The sequence below is a fragment of the Oncorhynchus clarkii genome, chromosome 3 (assembly GCF_045791955.1).
Source record: "Oncorhynchus clarkii lewisi isolate Uvic-CL-2024 chromosome 3, UVic_Ocla_1.0, whole genome shotgun sequence".
NCBI lineage: Eukaryota > Metazoa > Chordata > Actinopteri > Salmoniformes > Salmonidae > Oncorhynchus > Oncorhynchus clarkii.
This window is the reverse complement of record NC_092149.1, coordinates 47,771,017-47,790,380: the sequence shown is the minus strand read 5'-3', so window position 1 is coordinate 47,790,380 and position 19,364 is coordinate 47,771,017. Positions and strand designations below refer to the sequence as shown.

The 19,364-nt window shown below is 40.4% G+C and overlaps 1 protein-coding gene across 1 annotated transcript in view; it reads right to left on the bottom strand.

The window, feature by feature from the left end:
• The window catches only part of LOC139385590 (nck-associated protein 5-like), an 80,312-nt gene extending 62,000 nt beyond the window's left edge, over window positions 1-18,312 (bottom strand). The window contains 4 exon segments of the mRNA XM_071130789.1: window positions 3,148-3,216; window positions 8,345-8,506; window positions 10,051-10,141; window positions 18,224-18,312. Coding sequence (XP_070986890.1) covers window positions 3,148-3,216; window positions 8,345-8,506; window positions 10,051-10,141; window positions 18,224-18,252 — 351 coding nt within the window. The 5' untranslated portion in view covers window positions 18,253-18,312.
• Window positions 18,313-19,364: the final 1,052 nt, after the last annotated feature.

Below are 19,364 nucleotides of genomic sequence, written 5' to 3'. Positions count from 1 at the left end.
CATGTCCAGGCTCGTCTGGGTTTGCTAGAGAGCATTTGGATGATCCAGAAGAAGATTGAGAGAATGTCATATGGTCAGATGAAACCAACATAGAACCTTTTTGTAAAAACACAACTCGTTGTGTTGAGGACAAAGAATGCTGAGTTGCATCCAAAGAACACCATACCTACTGTGAAGCATGGGGGTGGAAACATCATGCTTTGGGGCTGTTTTTCTGCAAAGGGACCAGGACGACTGATCCGTGTAAAGGAAAGAATGAATGGGGCCATGTATCGTGAGATTTTGCGTGAAAACCTCCTTCCATCAGCAAGGGCATTGAAGATGAAACGTGGCTGGGTCTTTCAGCATGACAATGATCCCAAACACACCGCCCGGGCAACGAAGGAGTGGCTTCGTAAGAAGCATTTCAAGGTCCTGGAGTGGCCTAGCCAGTCTCCAGATCTCAACCCCATAGAAAATCTTTGGAGGGAGTTGAAATTCTGTGTTGCCCAGCAACAGCCCCAAAACATCACTGCTCTAGAGGAGACCTGCATGGAGGAATGGGCCAAAATACCAGCAACAGTGTGTGAAAGCCTTGTGAAGACTTACAGAAAACATTTGACCTCTGTCATTGCCAACAAAGGGTATATAACAAAGTATTGAGAAAAACTTTTGTTATTGACCAAATACTTATTTTACACCATAATTTGCAAATAAATTCATTCAAAATCCTACAATGTGAATTTCTGGAATTTTTTCTCTAATTTTGTCTGTCATAGTTGAAGTGTACCTATGATGAAAATTACAGGCCTCTCTCATCTTTTTAAGTGGGAGAACTTGCACAATTGGTGCCTGACTAAATACTTTTTTGCCCCACTGTAAAATCACATTGTTCATTTCAGCACTGTTCCTGAAAGTATGGTGGACGAATAACTAGGCTAGTGCAGACACAGTACAGCTTAGCTTGACTTGACTCGGTTCTGAATCAACACATGTAGTTGAGACTCAGTGGTACCATTTTTATTCAGTAGAAAATGTAGCCCTTTAATTTTAACTTGTCTCAGAAGTCATGACACAGAGCACCCTGAGAGATTGGCCAAAAAAGCCCGTACACAAACTATAACAAGTTCTCAACCCATACAGAGTGAATTACTCTCACTACAGTTGTTTCGAAACATTTTGTCTTCTACCTAAATACTTAAAATTCAAGAGGATAGCGCCATGGTAACTGCCTCATTAACCCCCTAGTCTATTGACTCACCAGAAAAAAAACCCCATCAAAATCTGTCAGTCTTAAGCTAGAGATATCTGTCTTTGCATGGGCTGCGTCTCAGTCCACCGCATTTGCCTATGTCACCCTTCCGCATCTGCGGTGAAAGTGGAAGAACTACAGTGCTGTTTGTCAGACCAGGACACATCCCGAAGTAGCATCCAAACAGTTTGACCAAAAAACTAATAGGACTCTCATGAACACAATTTATTTGTATTTTTCTTTAACCTTGATTTAACTAGGCTAGTCAGTTAAGAACAAATTCTTATTTACAATGACGGCCTACCCCGACCAAACCCGGACAACGCTGGGCCAATTGTGCGCCGTATCCGGATGTGATACAGCCTGGATGGTGTTCAATGGTGTTCTCGGTTTTGCTCTACGACCCCCACAAGTGTCACTACTAGTCTAAAGGTAACCCATACAAATGAATGGAAGTAAGGAGGTAGTTTTATGCCAACAAAAATAAGGGGTATATAGGACAGACACTTCAAAACTTTATTCCTTTATTTTTCCTTCCTTATTCCTTTATTGTTTTACTGTATTTGTTGCCATTTATTAATGTGTTATTCATTGCGTTTCTATGGACTGTATTAGTAAAGGCAAAATGCTATATTTTATTAAATAATTTCTATATATATTTTTTTTTATATACGTAAAGGGGTCCTAAAATTCAAAATCAATTTGCTAAGTGACCCATGGTATGACCTTCTTAAAACAATTCCATTTGTCAGATTGGAGAGACAATCAGCTCAGCCCTTGCGTTGGAGGAAAGGAGGACATGCAACCCACACTTGATCCCTCCCAGCCAGTCTTTCTGAGCAGGAGGTCCCATCCCTTAGAGCCCCACTGCTTAGAAACAATAACAAAGTGTCCTCTCCACACCTGTTTCGGTGAAAAGCTGAGGGATAGGGCTGGAGAAATGTAACCACTCTCAAATTCATAGACAGAGCTATGGATGCAAGGACTCATCATCATGTTATCAACATGTTTTAACCATGTTTGTTTACATTTACAAACATTGGATTAAACCAAGGTTATATTTAGGGGTTTTAGTTCAACTAAGCTCATAAGGCATTTAGAAGTTATATTCTTGAAGAGTCAATGGGTATGTATATATCATTAATTTACATTTAACTAGGCAAGTCAGTTAAGAACAAATTCTTATTTTCAATGAGTTTGTTCAAGAGCCTTGTTCAGGGGCAGAATGACCATCTACATTCTGGCACTGCACCTTGTCAGCTCTGGGATTCGATCTTGCAACCTTTCGGTTACTAGTCCAACGCGCTAACCACTAGGCTACCTGCCGCACCACTACCTGCTGCTTTAACTCTCAACAGATTCAAAAACCTGAACAACTAGTTAGAAACATACTCTCTGTCTGTTTCCATAAGGAAACTGCAGTAATTTCTCATCCTTTCCAGACCCTATAAAGCATTTCAGCTTAGAGTAAACCCAGCGAACTCACTGCCTTCAGCCCAAATGGCACCCTATTCCCTACATACTGCACTACTTTTGACCTGAGCCCTGGTCAAAAGTAGTGCACTACATAAGGCCAACTGAGATGCAAACACTCTGGTGAACTTGAAAGTCTATGCCATTTCTGGCATAAATTGCCCCTGATTCTTGCTTGTGTCTCATCCAGCAGCTGATTGCAATCTAGATTCTGGCACTGCATCGACAGAGCATTTACGATGATCAATATCTTGATAAGCATCTTTTTACTCATGAAAATATGGGTTGAGAAGGGCTGATACAATTACAAAGGAATGAGTAAAAGTGCTTCCGCTTGTGATTGTTAACTTAACTGTGTGAGTATGTGTATCTGTGTCGTCTTCTGTGAGTGTGTCTGTTTTTGTGTGTCAGTGCGTCTGAGAGAGAAAGAAACAGTCACTTACCTCATCCAGACAGCGTTCATACTGCTTCCTCTGGTTGTCGTTCTCCTTTGTCAAGGCAGAGTTCTCCACCTGTAATAGCAAACACCTCCAGATATACTGAATATGTACACAAAAAAACACCTTCACGTGTCCATATAAATATATTCTAAACATAAATCTGTAAACAATTACAGATAAATATACCACTTGTATACACATCAGCTCTTGAATGAGCTGAAGGTAACTCTTATACTCTTGTTTGTTATTTCTCTGAATTGTTTGTTATTTCTCAAACTTTGAAGGGTTCCTCAGCTGTCCCCATGGTAGAACCCTTTGAAGAACCCTTCTGGTTCACAACACATTCTATACATCCCCTCTTTGCTTACTATTCTACAATCTCTTTCTCACTGGAGTCACATGTCAATAAGGGCCTTATGAGGCCTATCTGCCAAAACATACACAGATAATGGATAATGCTATAAATCTGTGGTATCTCAATCCCGTCCCTAAGAGCCACCAGGTCTCCTGGAGGTGTCCCAGGTGGAACGAAGTGACTGATAGAAGGTTTCCAATCAGGAACTGATCCATTCCATGAATACAGAAGCGAGCAAGGTGATTTTCTATTGAAATGATTAATTCAGTAAATCTCTCAAGGGATAGCTAAGGTATTATACTAGCCAAGAGACTCGGGGATGCTACTTAGTAAATATCATAGACAACTGCTGGAAGTGTTTGGTGTTTGTGGTTTGCGAGGGAGGAAAAGTGAATTGTTTGTTTGATGCTCAGGTGTTGCTGAAAAATCACAGGAACATTTTATAAGGTATAGAAGCATCTCACAATGATTTTTTTCTTTTTTTTAATTGACCTCTCATACATACTATGTTTTTTAATTGGGATGCCATCACTGTTTTTATGTATTTTAAATGTGTGTGCATGCTTGCCTGTGTGGGTGTGTGTGTATTCGTGCATCACATTTTTACCCTACCCACAGCTCTTTATGTGTTCATTAGCACTAACGTGATGTAAATAAGAGTGGGTTCAAATTTGAGTAATCTAAACTTAGATGAATTAACTTTAAAAAAGACAAATAACTAAATTGATTGACATGCGGAAAGCAGAGTATCAAACCAGATATCCGTGTCACTTCTTCACCTCCTCAGCAAGCAAATGAGAAACAAATTACTTTTTTTGGTTGAGGTGGTGAAGAGAATCAAATGAGAGGCTTCTCTAGACGGTGAGCACAGTGGGCTGGAACTGTGTTCATTTGTTTATTGACTTACTTCAGTTTGCAGCAAATTGTTCATGGCGGATTACAGGGAAGCCCCCAAGTGTTTTCACTGACATTGGTACCATTGGAATGAAAACACTTTAAAGTTGATAGAAATGTTTTAAATAATGCAGGAGACTATAACACAATAGATATGGTAGGAGAAAATCCAAAGTAAAACTTGGCGGTGGTAGGCCTGATCACCGGCGACGATGAGACAGCCTACAAGGAGGAGGTCAGTGATCTGGCAGTGGGGTGCCAGGACAACAACCTTTCACTGAAAAGAGTTAGCATGGACCCTCAGATCCAAAAATAAATAAATAAATAAAACAAAGTTATACAGCTGCACCATTGAGAACATCTTTTCTGGCTGCATCACCTCTTGGTGTGGCAACTGCTTGGCATCCAACCGCAAGGCGCGATAGAGGGGAGTGCGTATGGCCCAGTTCATCACTATGACCAAGCTCCCTGCCATCCAGGACTTATATACCAGGCGGTGTCAGAGTAAGGCACAACAAATTGTCAAAGACTTCAGCCACCCAAGTCATAGACTGTTCTCTCTGCTACCGCACGGAAAGCTACCTCAATTGTCTCGTACCCCTGCAGATAGATTTGGTACTGGTACCCCGTATATATAACCAAGTCATCGTTACTCATTGTGATTTAATTCCTGGTGTTATTATTTTTCTATTATTTCTTTATTTTTCTCTCTGCATTGTTGTGAAGGACTTTGTAGTAAGGATTTAACTGTCAGCCTACACCTGTTGTTTACGAAGCATGTGACAAATCAAATTTAATTCGATTTTTTTATGTTTCACAGCTGGAAAACTAGGGAAGTAGTTAGAAATTAAATGAAACAATGTATAGTGTCAATGATTGTCAGACTAAACGTTTATTTACAAATATAATTTAAAGGGAAAGCAGAAACCAAAATATATAAGTCAAAATCTAAAATATTTAATAGCGTCTACAGAGGCAGACAAGGTATTCAATGTAATTTAAGAAGCCAGTTTATGGAAGTAATGGTCATGTTTGCTGTCATGCCCTGACCTTAGAGATCTTTTTATTCTCTATATTTGGTTGGTCAGGGTGTTACTCGGGTGGGAAACTCTATGTTCGTTGTTTCAATGTTTTGGCCGGGTATGGTTCTCAATCAGGGACAGCTGTCTATCGTTGTCCCTGATTGGGAATCATACTTAGGCAGCCTTTTTTCCTTTTGTATTTGTGGGTAGTTGTCTTTGTTAGTGGCATTATAGCCTAAGTAAGCTTCACGGTCGTTTCCTTGTTCTTTGTTTTGTTGGTGACATTTATCTAATAAAAGGAAATGTACGCTCACCATGCTGCACCTTGGTCCGGTCCTTTCCATGACGACAACGATCGTGACACTTGTATGCTAAATGAAATGTGGACATCTTCCTCCTGACTCCAAATACATTCCATTGTAATACAATTAAAACTACTGGTGAGTTAGATGACAATGTTTCCATTAATCCAGTCTAATTAATGGGGATGGATATAATAGTCCATTAATCCTGCTGATCCATTGATCATCTGGATGGTGTATAGGTGTGAATGTGAATATGATAGCCCTAAATCACATTCACATTCACATGGGGTGGGGCAAAGTTACTAAATCTTCCCTGTACGAACTGTTAAAGCAAAGGCAGATCAAAAATACCTTGAAGTTGAACTATTTCTCCTCATCGTACGTGTTTTATCCAGTGCATGAATCCCTAACTTTTCCTATTTCATGAAAAAAATGGGTAAAAAATGATTTAATTTGTACAGTACCAGTCAAACGTTTGAACACACCTACTAATTCAAGGGATTTTCTTTTTTTGTGACTGTTTTAGAATAATAGTGTAGACATCAAAACTATGAAATAACACTTATGGAATCATGTAGTAAGCAAAAGTGTTAAACAAATAAAAATATACTTTACATTAGAGATTCTTCAAAGTAGTCACCCTTTGCCTTGATGACAGCTCTGCACACTCTTGAATTAGTGCACACAAAATGTACTTTTCGCATTTACCGAATAAAAACCTAAAGTTTTTTCACTAAAACTGTTGAGTTAAATAACAAATTAGCCTACTCTGGTCTTGGCACGTGTGCAATAATATTTTATTTGTCAAATGGCAGTCAAGCATCGATCATCATGTCACCAGAATAACACCCTCTATTTTACTGGAAAGGAGCATCAAGATCACACTGCATTTTCAACACCCTGTGAAGTTCATTGTAATTTTTTTTATCTGTAGCCTAAAAAACTGCATGGTTTCCAAAATCGCAGTGGGAGGACCACACCACATATCATCGTGTGACTTAAAGTTTACTTCGACATGATGGTAATTATATAATTACCGCTATATCGATCATAATACATTTTACCGACACTCAAGATCCCACCATGTCGAACCGACAAATTTTCTGTCTGCATTTATAAATTGTACCAAAACTTCCTGTTTCCATAACAGCTGTCGTGATTTTTTTTTATACTGTATGACTTAAAAACTGTGGATGGAAACATGGTTACTGACAGTCACTCAATTTTCCCATGTCCCATAACATGTTTTAGATTGCTACTGTAGGCAAGTTAGCCTAGCCAGCTATCTAAACCTTGTAGTAAACATCACCAAATTACCGACCGGGCACACAGGGCATGTGCTCAGGGGTCCTGAAATCCAGGGGACCCCCTATTGATTTCGTTGGTCACTCTTACTCAGATATAATTTGAACATGGCATAAATCAGGGAAAAATGTGAACACTTGCAGGAAATTTGCTTTAAAACTGCTAAAGTTTATCTTCATCTCATGGCAAAATTGAAATATTACCTTTGAAACTGCAAACATTTCTCTCCACCCAAAAGCAAAATGAGTAGAATTGCATGAAATTCGTCTTAAAACTGCAACATTTTCTCCGCTCCGTGGCAAAATGTGAAGAATTACAGGAAATTAAGTTTAATAACACTGCAAAAACATTATCCACTGCCAAGAGTGGGGTTACTAAAATGCCCACAAAGTTACCAAGTCTCGCTTAGGGCCCCCAAAAATATAACTGATCTGGGATCTGCAGACAGTTTGTAACTCATGTTAGCTTTCTGTAGAGCAGGTGAATGAGGAATATATTCAAAGGAACAGTGGCTTAAAATGTTAACTACTAGTTCGTTACTGAATTATCACATACTGGATATGACTAAGTACTTTCAAGTCAGACCCATTCCTCTCTACATGAATATACTCAGGCCTTTTCACATAGAAAATACTGAAATGGACACAAAGAATGAATAAAGTAGAATATAATCTAATGAATAGAATCACTGTCATCTTTTCATCAAGCTTATTTCTGCATTAACCTGGGACTATGTATTCAATGAGCTTCTTAGCTCATAATGGAATCAGCCAGACTAAAGTACGATTGACGGTCTAAGGAATGATACCTGGCAGCTTCAACAGACAGAATGAATATGTATAGTTATCAAAGTGTTTCTGACAGGCCAGATACTATCCCCTTCAGTACGCTGCCCACTGCACTATGGTATCCTCATATAACCTTTGGAGAACTTAAAATGTTCTCTTTATGGGCCATATTCAGACATGTCCAGTGTAGGGGCAGGCTTTTGCTCCACACAAGCAGTAACACACCTGGTTCAACTAATCAAAGCTTGACCAATAGGCTTTAATTAGTGCATTTCTACTTGGTTGTCCGTCTCTGACCTACATACAGTGCAAGTAACACCATTGTTACCGGCACTTTATCTACTCTTAATTTATGCTTATATCATGATCCGAATGATATAATAAAATGAGTCAATGTGAGTGGGCTTCAAATTCCTGACCAACTTCGAATATAACCAAACATTTCTATTGGTAATTAACCCTATGAAGTATCCATAAGAGGATGGAGAGAGGTAGTAAGGGGAAAATAGACTCTCCTGTGCCTGAGCTTACCTCAAGGGCCCGCAGACGCTCTAGAATGGGTTTGGTCTCGTCGTAGTCCTCCCCGTGTCCCCTACTGATGGCTCCTGGAGAGTTGGGCCTCCTTTCTTTCGAGGGGGGCAGTGGGCCCTCCAGACTGTCCTGCTGTTTCCACATCTCCTCCAGGAGTTTGTCCTAAACCAAAGAGAGAGAGGGGTTGCAGGGAGCCACAAAGTTGCTGAAACTATTTTTGTCTTGCATTGCCTATTGGAACTAAGGGGCTATTTGCCTCATCTATTTTCTCCAACATACAAGATACTTGTACATGTACACAAAGTATTAATAGAAAGATATAGAATTTGGCCTACAGTATGGATTTTATTTCATCATATGCCGAAGGTGAACTGCTGTTCTGCATCTGCAGTTTGCTGTATATGGATGTAGCTACAAGAACTGTGAAGGCATGGACATTAAGACTTCCAATTCATAGTATTTTTGACTCCTTCCAAGAAAAGCAATCACAGGATTTGTTTGATGTTACATTTGATATTTTTTAGCTGCCTCTTCACAATTATAGTTGGTTTCATAGCCACCACTAACACAGTAGGCTACTTCTTATTTTGCTGGCTGCTCATTTCACCATTTTGCCACCATAACTCATATGGCTTGTCCTTGGTTGACCCAATAAATGTTTATTGATTGACCCATAAACAACTTGGCATTAATTATCTGTAACATTATGAAATACGGAAGGATGTCTCCTTCCTTCCATGAAGTATTGTGAACTAACTTTAAAATCTCTGATGATTAAAAATGCATTTGAATTATGAGGCTTATTGGCATTTGTACTACGCTGTGTTCGTTTTTTTATGTCAAACACTTTTAACCTCGCTACTTACAACAGTCAGTTGCATACCACAACTGTTCGAGATATGGAGTAATCGGAAAAAAGGCGTGTGAGGGCGTGGTGTACTGTCGAGTCCACGAAACATCATGGCCGCAAATCGATTTAGTGTTCATCGCATTGCAACTTTCTCAAAACCAAGCAACCGTCCAGTAGACAATTAGTAAGGTCTCCAGTGACACATACGTCCCTCATAATTACTTATACATGGAGTGTAGTCCAGTGTTACATAAGTGTGTCTTAAAATCCAGCCACTTTCCCATTCATTCGGATTAACAATATGTTACAGGTACTTAAAACCTGAATTGTGGCCAAAGACCCCACAATGGGTAACAGAAAAAAACAAATAACATCTTGCAGAAAGATCATGCTGAAATGTTTGACAAAACAATAGGACCCCATCAATGTATTGTATTGTAACGACCCTGGAATTTTGAATGAGTTGGTAGCGTTCCCCTATTTATGAACTATTTTGGGACTGTGGTTAGCGTACTTGCCTTGGAGCCAGGTGACTAGGGTTCGAATAACCCCAGTGGTCGTACCTGCTCTTGGCGGTCGCTGCATTGGTGTCAGAATGTGTGACTGACCTAAGCTGCTACAGTATATGACATTCATCAGGAGATTTGATAGAATCTAGCCTAAGGGTGACCACTCTTCCCACTGTCTCTTCCAAATACCCTATCCCCATGCTACTGTATGTATAGTAAGCTATTACAGGGGATTGCCGATGACAGTGAACTGAAAGTTTCGCATCCTTGCATCAAAAATTGTACTTATTTATTTAGTTAAACAACATAAACAGAAAGCAAATAAACCAATATGGTCAGTGCTGTACCTTGTAGGCCTTCATGAGGTCTAATGGATCCGCACTGGGGCCCTGCAGTGTGTCCTGGTTCTGTAGCAGGGTCCTCACCATCTCCTCCATGCTGCAGGCACACAGAGCAAGGGCACCAATCAGAACATAGAATGTGGAATAAACAAGCTTGAAGGAAAATGTTCTTTTTTTAAATGTTTTGCAACAGAAAACTAAAATGAGCCTTTCTTACTGGATACATCCAGGTAGTCCCTTCCTGTGTCAGACAGTTTTCTTCCGCTTGATGCCTAATGAACACGATCCAGGTCTAAGCAACAGTATGGGCACAATAGGCTGGTTCATACAGTATATGGGAGGAATAAATACATGTAACAGCACGTCATGAAGCTGACATTGAATGTGTTTCAGATTGACACCCAGGACAGTGTGTCAACATACAGAACAAAGTAACACTTTATTATAGTGTAAAAGGCATCACTCTTTTACACCTGACATAACTATTATTTAAGCATCATGAATGCGGTATATGTAACCACATTGCCAAAACCTAAACTTAAACCTTAACTAACAAAACCTTAACTAACTAACAAGTAGCCTACAAAGACACCTCAGTCGTCAATGAATAAGATCATAGCCCCAAAATATTTGGACTAACCCATTGTATCATACTTTAGATTTCTCTGGTGGTGAAGACTTTGCCCTTCAGTTAGTAACCTTTGCAAACAACCATCATGCTAGCTGACATTTGAGCTCTTAGTCCTCATTAAACTGGCAGATCCTTGTTTACGTATCTTTAATTGCTTTCCCTTAGAGCGCTGGATGCTTGAGAGACACCGACCACGTTTCTCATAATACTGTGCTCAGTGACATTTTTCCTGGTTATTTCCATAGCAACTTTTCTCCGCTTGATGCATGTGGCACGGATATTAGTCCAACCCAGCTAACTGTGACCAGGCCTTTGACAGTCTTGCCAGGCAACTCTTTGAGGGAAGGTCTTGGGTATTAGAGACACTGGCACTGACCTGCAAACTACCCTGCAAATGAACAGGAGAGGAAGTGAAGAACCCACTCATACTTGACTAGCAGGAAATTGCAAAAAAATGCCAAGTAAAAACAAAGGAAAAGTGCCTCCCGAGTGGCAAAGCGGTCTAAGGTACTACAGTGCTTGAGGCGTCACTACAGATCCCAGGCTGTATCATAGCCGGCAATGACCGGGAGACCCATGAGGCGACGCACAACTGGCCCAGTGTCGTCCGGGTTAGGGGAGCGTTTGGCCGGCCGGGATGTCCTTGTCTCATCACAATCTAGTGACTCCTGTGGCGGTCCGGGCGCATGCACGCTGATACGGTCGCCAGTTGTACGGTGTTTCCTTCGACACATTGGTGGGGCTGGGTTAAGCAAGCAATGTGTCAAGAAGAGGTGCGGCTTGGCAGGGTCGTGTTTCGGAGGGCGTACGGCTCTCGACCTTCACCTCTATGGAGTCCGCATGGGAGTTGCAGCAACGGGACAAGACTGTAACTACCATTTGGACATCATGAAATTGGGGAGAAAATGGGGTAAAAAGTACAAAATGAAAAATAACAACAACTTTAAAGGAAAGTAACCAAATGGAATAATGAAACATACATTCAATTCAATGTATTTTTTAGACTAATTACTAGAAATGACTGGCTCACTGAGTGACATAGCTTGTAGTTACTTAAGCACAGAAGTTGCTAAACGGTATCAAGCGTTTGCATCATGATGTGTGAGTACTTTACTAAAATAAGTTGCACCCTCGTTGATTTGTCCTCGTGACGTTTAGCCATAACCTCTTCTCAACCCTGCTGAGCGAGCCCTTCTTCTTAAAGCTTGTATAACAATCACACTCTCCTCTCTGTCCTTTTACCTGCTCTCCAGTCACTTGTCACGCTGTACTTGACTCCCGGGCGAACCTATGGCAGCCTGGTGCTTTGTGTCACATTACTGTTTCATTCGCAGATATCGCTTTCTCAGTGAGACTGGTATGCAGGACATAATAGTCTCACTACAGCTCAGCTTTGTCTCATTCAGAATATCTTATCCCCATTTGCGTGCTTTTTCATGTATCACAGCTTTGTCTCACTACATCTCATTCTCACTCTCTTTATCCAGTCACATACTGTATGATATCGTTCTCTGAACATCACAGCAATGTCTCATTCATTATATTCGCTGTCTCATTACGTCTCAGCTCTGTCCTACTTCATACATGGCAATCCATATAAAATTACATGCTCTTCAACTAAGCTATTGTTTATCTTCACCCTCAATAAAAAATAAAAACCTTTTAAACTCCTCTTATAACACAGTCAACCACTCACCCCATGCTGTTTTTCCATCCAAATTCTGGGACGTTGTTGTTCCCTCTAAATGACGCTATAAACATGGTGCAAATATTCCTCAGGTCCATACTGTGTTCATACTGGGATTCGGTTAGCAATCCGTGTGTATGAGTGGGCATTTGGTAAAAGTGGGTCTCCGGCCTCTTTATGTAGGCCAGTGAGGAATAATGTGAGCCTGAGTGCTCCCGGAATTGGAAAATGACATGTTCCACCCTCTGTTTGACTATTCACTAAAAAGGAGGCCCCTGTTTCTGTGACAACCCTATCCCATGACTCTGGGCCTGGCAGGGATAAAGGTTGGGAGTGAAGCCCTCTTCCATCTGTCCAAAAAACTGAATTCCTCAAGGGCAAGGTCAATGCAGCGTTTAAGGCCTTTACTCGTAATCAGTTCATCAGTAATAGCCTTTATTTAGCTCAATGTTGCACTCTGGATGGAGTTTGATGAACTCCTCTAAAGATAATGTTATTTTGCTCATACAGGACTTACAATTTTACAAAATATCGGAATTGAGACATTAGTCCCTGTTCTACTGTGTCATGTGCTCACTGCTTTCTATCAAGCATGCACGGCAAACTATAGAAACGTTGTTAAAAGATACGAACGACCAAGATACGGCCGAAAACAACAGTTGTCTTGTTTTCATGGATTACTAAAACAAGGCTATATTATGAGTCGTCTTTCCAGTCAGACAGACCGTTTAGACGGACACAAATGTTCAGACAGACAACCTATTCAGACAGACAGACAGAGCGCAAAGGGACGGACAGGCGGACGGATGGACGGACAATGTAAATATGTAAACGCACAAACACATTCCCGTACACATATAGCTGGCTTACTGTCACACAGATAGGAAAGGAGGCAGGTTATACCATCCCTGGCTTGTAAAGCACCCCTAGTGAAGCACCCTGTTTTATTTTTTATTTTTTTACTGCATTACTGTTGGACCACTAACCATGACAGCATCGAAACATCAGAGCCACAAATCAACTTAATAGACAGAAATACAATCAGGTGGAATGTCCCTTCATGGATTGGGATCATGCTAGGTCCACGTTGTGGTGACCTCTTATCACATTTTCTTGACCAAGATCCAAAAACACAACAAAAAAAACAAGTCCTGGCGACTTAGTGCTTCAGTGTGTTTCAGTGTTGGCCTTTTGGTGTAACTCTGTCTGCCCTTGTCCTCATCTGTCTATAGTGAAGTCATATGATGACATGCCCATGGGCAGTAGCTCATGAGGGAATTCCGCCGTGAAAAAGCATGGATAAGAGTAAACCATAAGAATACAGCTCACTTCTATAAAATGTTTGATTACCATCTTGTACCATTTATTCTTTTTTATAGACAAATTTGGTCTATTGATGGTTATGGTTAGTATTTGTTGAGCCATTATCTAATAAATGGTAAGATGACCTTCTCATTAGATGACAAATTATACAGTTTTGATAGTTATTTAATATTGTGGCAAGTATTTTAATTGTTGATAGTGTTAGCATTTTGCAAGAGAAATGTGTTGTTTTGGCAAACGCACTTGCAGTTTAGTGGGCTGTGTTTTACTGTTTGCAAAAGTGATCCCTGTTACGAGTGTTAGGCAATCGAGAAAAACTGTAATCGCACAAAGAGGCCTGACAGATATACTGCTAGGTATTGTTAAATGCGCATTGGGGATCTGGGACCACTTAAACCTCTTGCATTACAAGGATAAAGCATTACATTTCTAATTGTGAAACGTTGCTAATGTTGCAAGCATTTGGTTAATGTGTGTGTGCATGCATGTGCGATTTCTGCACACCTATATGTGTGTGTGCGTGCGTGCGTGCGTTCAACCCAACACGTGCATATTCCCCTTGTGTGTGGTTATCTAGATTTTCTCCATTGAAGCCACAGACAAAGGGACCTTATCACCAAATGGTTTGTTGCTGCACCACAACATTTTGCTGCCAAAGGCTACAATTCTCAAAACCTCCCCCCATCTCCAGCACACAATGTGTGAATGGATGCCCTAGTTTTACAAACAGGCCGTGAAGTGACCCCTTTCACCGTCCACTCCAATGACAGACCCTAACTACTGTAGCCCTGCTAATCCGAGGCAGGCAGGCAGAGACTAACTCAGAGCACAATGCTGGCTTCTGCTCTCCAGGGTTGTCATTACTGAGCAGCCACAGCTTTCTAATGCACTGAGGTGTGTCTGGATACCAGAAGCTCCACAGGAAAAACACTTTTAATTCTGGAGTTGCGGCTGAATACTGTCAAGAGGGGGAAGCGGGTCACTGAAATGGATGGTGTACTAGTGAAAATGAAAGGTTGTCAGGCATTTTCAATTGTTCGGTTCTCCACCAGCAGTAATGAATGAATTAGTATCATCTGGTACAGGGACCACAGATATCAATTTATCTCTGTAACGCCGGATCAAAAAGTGGTTTGATTCTTCTACACAATTATCATATCTCTCTGTCTGAAAATGGTGTGTACAACAGTTATTCGGCTCCGCCTCGATTAGACCAAACCACATAAACTTTCTGTAGGCCTGCACCTCATTTACTTTTGTAGGGAGGCAAAACCTTTTTGTGTCTATTGAACTGGGTTTATTTATATACATACAGTGCCTTGCGAAAGTATTCGGCCCCCTTGAACTTTGCGACCTTTTGCCACATTTCAGGCTTCAAACATAAAGATATAAAACTGTATTTTTTTGTGAAGAATCAACAACAAGTGGGACACAATCATGAAGTGGAACGACATTTATTGGATATTTCAAACTTTTTTAACAAATCAAAAACTGAAAAATTGGGCGTGCAAAATTATTCAGCCCCTTTACTTTCAGTGCAGCAAACTCTCTCCAGAAGTTCAGTGAGGATCTCTGAATGATCCAATGTTGAACTAAATGACTAATGATGATAAATACAATCCACCTGTGTGTAATCAAGTCTCCGTATAAATGCACCTGCACTGTGATAGTCTCAGAGGTCCGTTAAAAGCGCAGAGAGCATCATGAAGAACAAGGAACACACCAGGCAGGTCCGAGATACTGTTGTGAAGAAGTTTAAAGCCGGATTTGGATACAAAAGATTTCCCAAGCTTTAAACATCCCAAGGAGCACTGTGCAAGCGATAATATTGAAATGGAAGGAGTATCAGACCACTGCAAATCTACCAAGACCTGGCCGTCCCTCTAAACTTTCAGCTCATACAAGGAGAAGACTGATCAGAGATGCAGCCAAGAGGCCCATGATCACTCTGGATGAACTGCAGAGATCTACAGCTGAGGTGGGAGACTCTGTCCATAGGACAACAATCAGTCGTATATTGCACAAATCTGGCCTTTATGGAAGAGTGGCAAGAAGAAAGCCATTTCTTAAAGATATCCATAAAAAGTGTTGTTTAAAGTTTGCCACAAGCCACCTGGGAGACACACCAAACATGTGGAAGAAGGTGCTCTGGTCAGATGAAACCAAAATTGAACTTTTTGGCAACAATGCAAAACGTTATGTTTGGCGTAAAAGCAACACAGCTCATCACACCATCCCCACTGTCAAACATGGTGGTGGCAGCATCATGGTTTGGGCCTGCTTTTCTTCAGCGGGGACAGGGAAGATGGTTAAAATTGATGGGAAGATGGATGGAGCCAAATACAGGACCATTCTGGAAGAAAACCTGATGGAGTCTGCAAAAGACCTGAGACTGGGACGGAGATTTGTCTTCCAACAAGACAATGATCCAAAACATAAAGCTAAATCTACAATGGAATGGTTAAAAAATAAACATATCCAGGTGTTAGAATGGCCAAGTCAAAGTCCAGACCTGAATCCAATCGAGAATCTGTGGAAAGAACTGAAAACTGCTGTTCACAAATGCTCTCCATCCAACCTCACTGAGCTCGAGCTGTTTTGCAAGGAGGAATGGGAAAAAATGTCAGTCTCTCGATGTGCAAAACTGATAGAGACATACCCCAAGCGACTTACAGCTGTAATCGCAGCAAAAGGTGGCGCTACAAAGTATTAACTTAAAGGGGCTGAATAATTTTGCACGCCCAATTTTTCAGTTTTTGATTTGTTAAAAAAGTTTGAAATATCCAATAAATGTCGTTCCACTTCATGATTGTGTCCCACTTGTTGTTGATTCTTCACAAAAAAATACAGTTTTATATCTTTATGTTTGAAGCCTGAAATGTGGCAAAAGGTCGCAAAGTTCAAGGTTTCCGAATACTTTCGCAAGGCACTGTAGTTGTAAAATGAAGATGTGTGCTTGTCAATTAATAGAGCAGTGCTTTAACAATAATTTGTATTTATCAGTTATGTTAATTGTTTTGAATTACTCATTAGTAACAAATAAAGTTCTTTAATTATGTTTTTTTAAATAAAAATCGAATTATAGACAGTACTTTAACTTCACTGGAACTTATACAATGGATGTTTAAAGCTTTAATCATTTGTACTGTACAATCATAACACTGAATCCAAATTAAATCTTTTTAAAATGCGCATAAACATAGATCTCTCTCGCACACTGCATGATGTTTATGTTTAAAGGAGCAAGTACCATGAAGATATAAACTATACTAAGGAATCTATTTGATTGGATGTGCTTTTCTAAAACATTACATTTGCCATGCTTTGAAATCACCGACACTGCACGAAAACAGTGGTGGACTTACCATTAGGCAGCAGAGGCAATTGCCTCAGGCCTCACATCATCAAAGGGCCTTGTGAGCTGGGCATAATTTAAACAAAAATTACACTTGTAAAAAATTGAATAATCTCTCTGTTTGAGGCTCCCCCGTGCTCCGCTCGAGGCCTTTCATTGAAATTAAGCTGCAGCAATGAGGCTCTTTCAGAGTAGGGCAGAAAAAAATAAAAAATAAAGAAAGTATACTTCATTTTACCAGAAAAATTACATAAGTTAATGCATTTCTTTAGTAAAAAGACAGGTGCTAATGATTATACTACCATCGTCGTTGAGGCAAAGGACATGTATGTGTAGCTCATGTACTGTATGTGATGCTATCTGGCCAAAAATAATATGGCTTGTCATACTATTTTTGGCCAGACAGCACCAGATACATATTGTAATACAGAGGGGCGCTGTTTTGCTCACTCAGATGCTTTCTCCCTTGAGATAGATTTAGCCACTTGCAAATTGAAGGAAAGTGCATGGTGCACGGTCTGGATGCAGGAATTATTTTGGATGAATTATCACGCACTGAGAAGGTGATCAAAATCAAATAAATCTAGTTGCTGGATTTCTGCAAAAAGTTTTTATTTCATATGAAGTTTTAGAGAAAAGTGTTGACACCTGGCTTTGTAGTTTTTCATTGAAACAACGTCAACAGACGACAGTACGGTACCCATCTGTCGATTCTGTGACCTTTACTGAATTTAAAGCTGACCTGGGTTCATATTACATAGATTTATTGTAGTGACAGACAGAAGGATATTGACCTGGAATATTACTGCGTTGGCCATGTTTGAATATACTACCACAGTGTTCAGGTTGGGTTGCGTTGTCTGGGTTCTGTCTAGGTTGCCATGGGGTTCTCATGGGGTCACTATGCACAGTTCTTCAGGTTTTGCATAACACAAGGGAATATGTAAATGTCATTTTCCACCTGAAATTTCTCAAACATACCATTCCATTTCATGGAGGTAAGCTTTTTGTCATGGTGTTTATAGTGTTGGTGAGGTGTGGTTTGAGTTGTCATATAGCGATAAATATGCTAAAGGGTGTAATTCCCTCACACGAAAGTAACAGGAAACAATTGTGTTGGTTACATCTATGCTGCATGGCACCCTAAGGTGGTGTGGGTGGACGGGAAGTTGCATTACAGTACCTGGAGTAGTGTTGTTGGAGTGACACCATCTGGCTATGTGTCTGCTGAGCCTTGTCCCTCTCCTCTCTCTCTCTACGCCCAGATGTTGTTTGTTCTCCAGTTAGGCTGATGGATCACTCAGGCTGTAAGAAGAATGAATACCGGTTGTAACATAAATAAACATACTATTTTTTCTGTTCATCTTGCATGATATCATTGTCCTTTATCTACGCAAAGATAGCAGAGATCCCTTCACCTTATTCACCAACATAAGGACAAAGCAAATTGGCATGCTACTTGTGAAAACCTCAAAAACAATATGTGTTATAACCCCATCGTTGACAGGTTATAGGTCTGACTACATCCCAATGACATTTGGGGAAATACTTAGGGTGAACTGCAGTTGTGGCGATATGAAAAAATCTGAGTTGTAGCCTGCCACCTACAGTGCCTTCAGAAATGATTCACAATAGTGGTGCGCGGTTCAGCAGTTTGTTCACCTGCAGCCACCTGCAATTGCTAATAACCCGTCCGCAACCATCCGACTATATGTGATAATCTGAGGCCAGCACACGACTCTAACCCGCAAATATAGTGTTCCCTTTTTATCTCTTGAACATGTTTTTCTTCAACATATAGGCTATTCCTTCCTTTATTGAATATTTAAGCCTATTGAACAGTAGCCTATGTGATGATGCGAGCTCTCTTCTGCTCTCTCATCATGTCGAACCACCATTCTCCATTCCACATGCTGCCAAGTAGCCAACAAACATTTCCATTTCTATAAACTGCATTACTGCCATTGCAACTTATGAGTGCACCATTTGTTTGTGCTGTTAGAGGTAACACAAACTCAATCACTATTTCATTTGTTTATAAAAGAATGTGCTTTATTTTATGAGTTTTATTCATTGTAGGCTAATAGGCTACCAGTTGATTTGAGAGATTTGTGGGCGTGCAGTGTTGCTAGTGCACGCCACACCTCTCTGTAGGCTATTTCACTCTATCATTGCATTGGTTAGTCAATTGGGATTAAATTGGGATTCATACTATATTCTGACAATTATCCATTGTTTTACTCAACCAGTAACGCAATTCTGGTTTAAGTTTACTGTGGTGAAGACTGTATGGAGAGGCACTCCAGACATCCTCAACGGCTAAG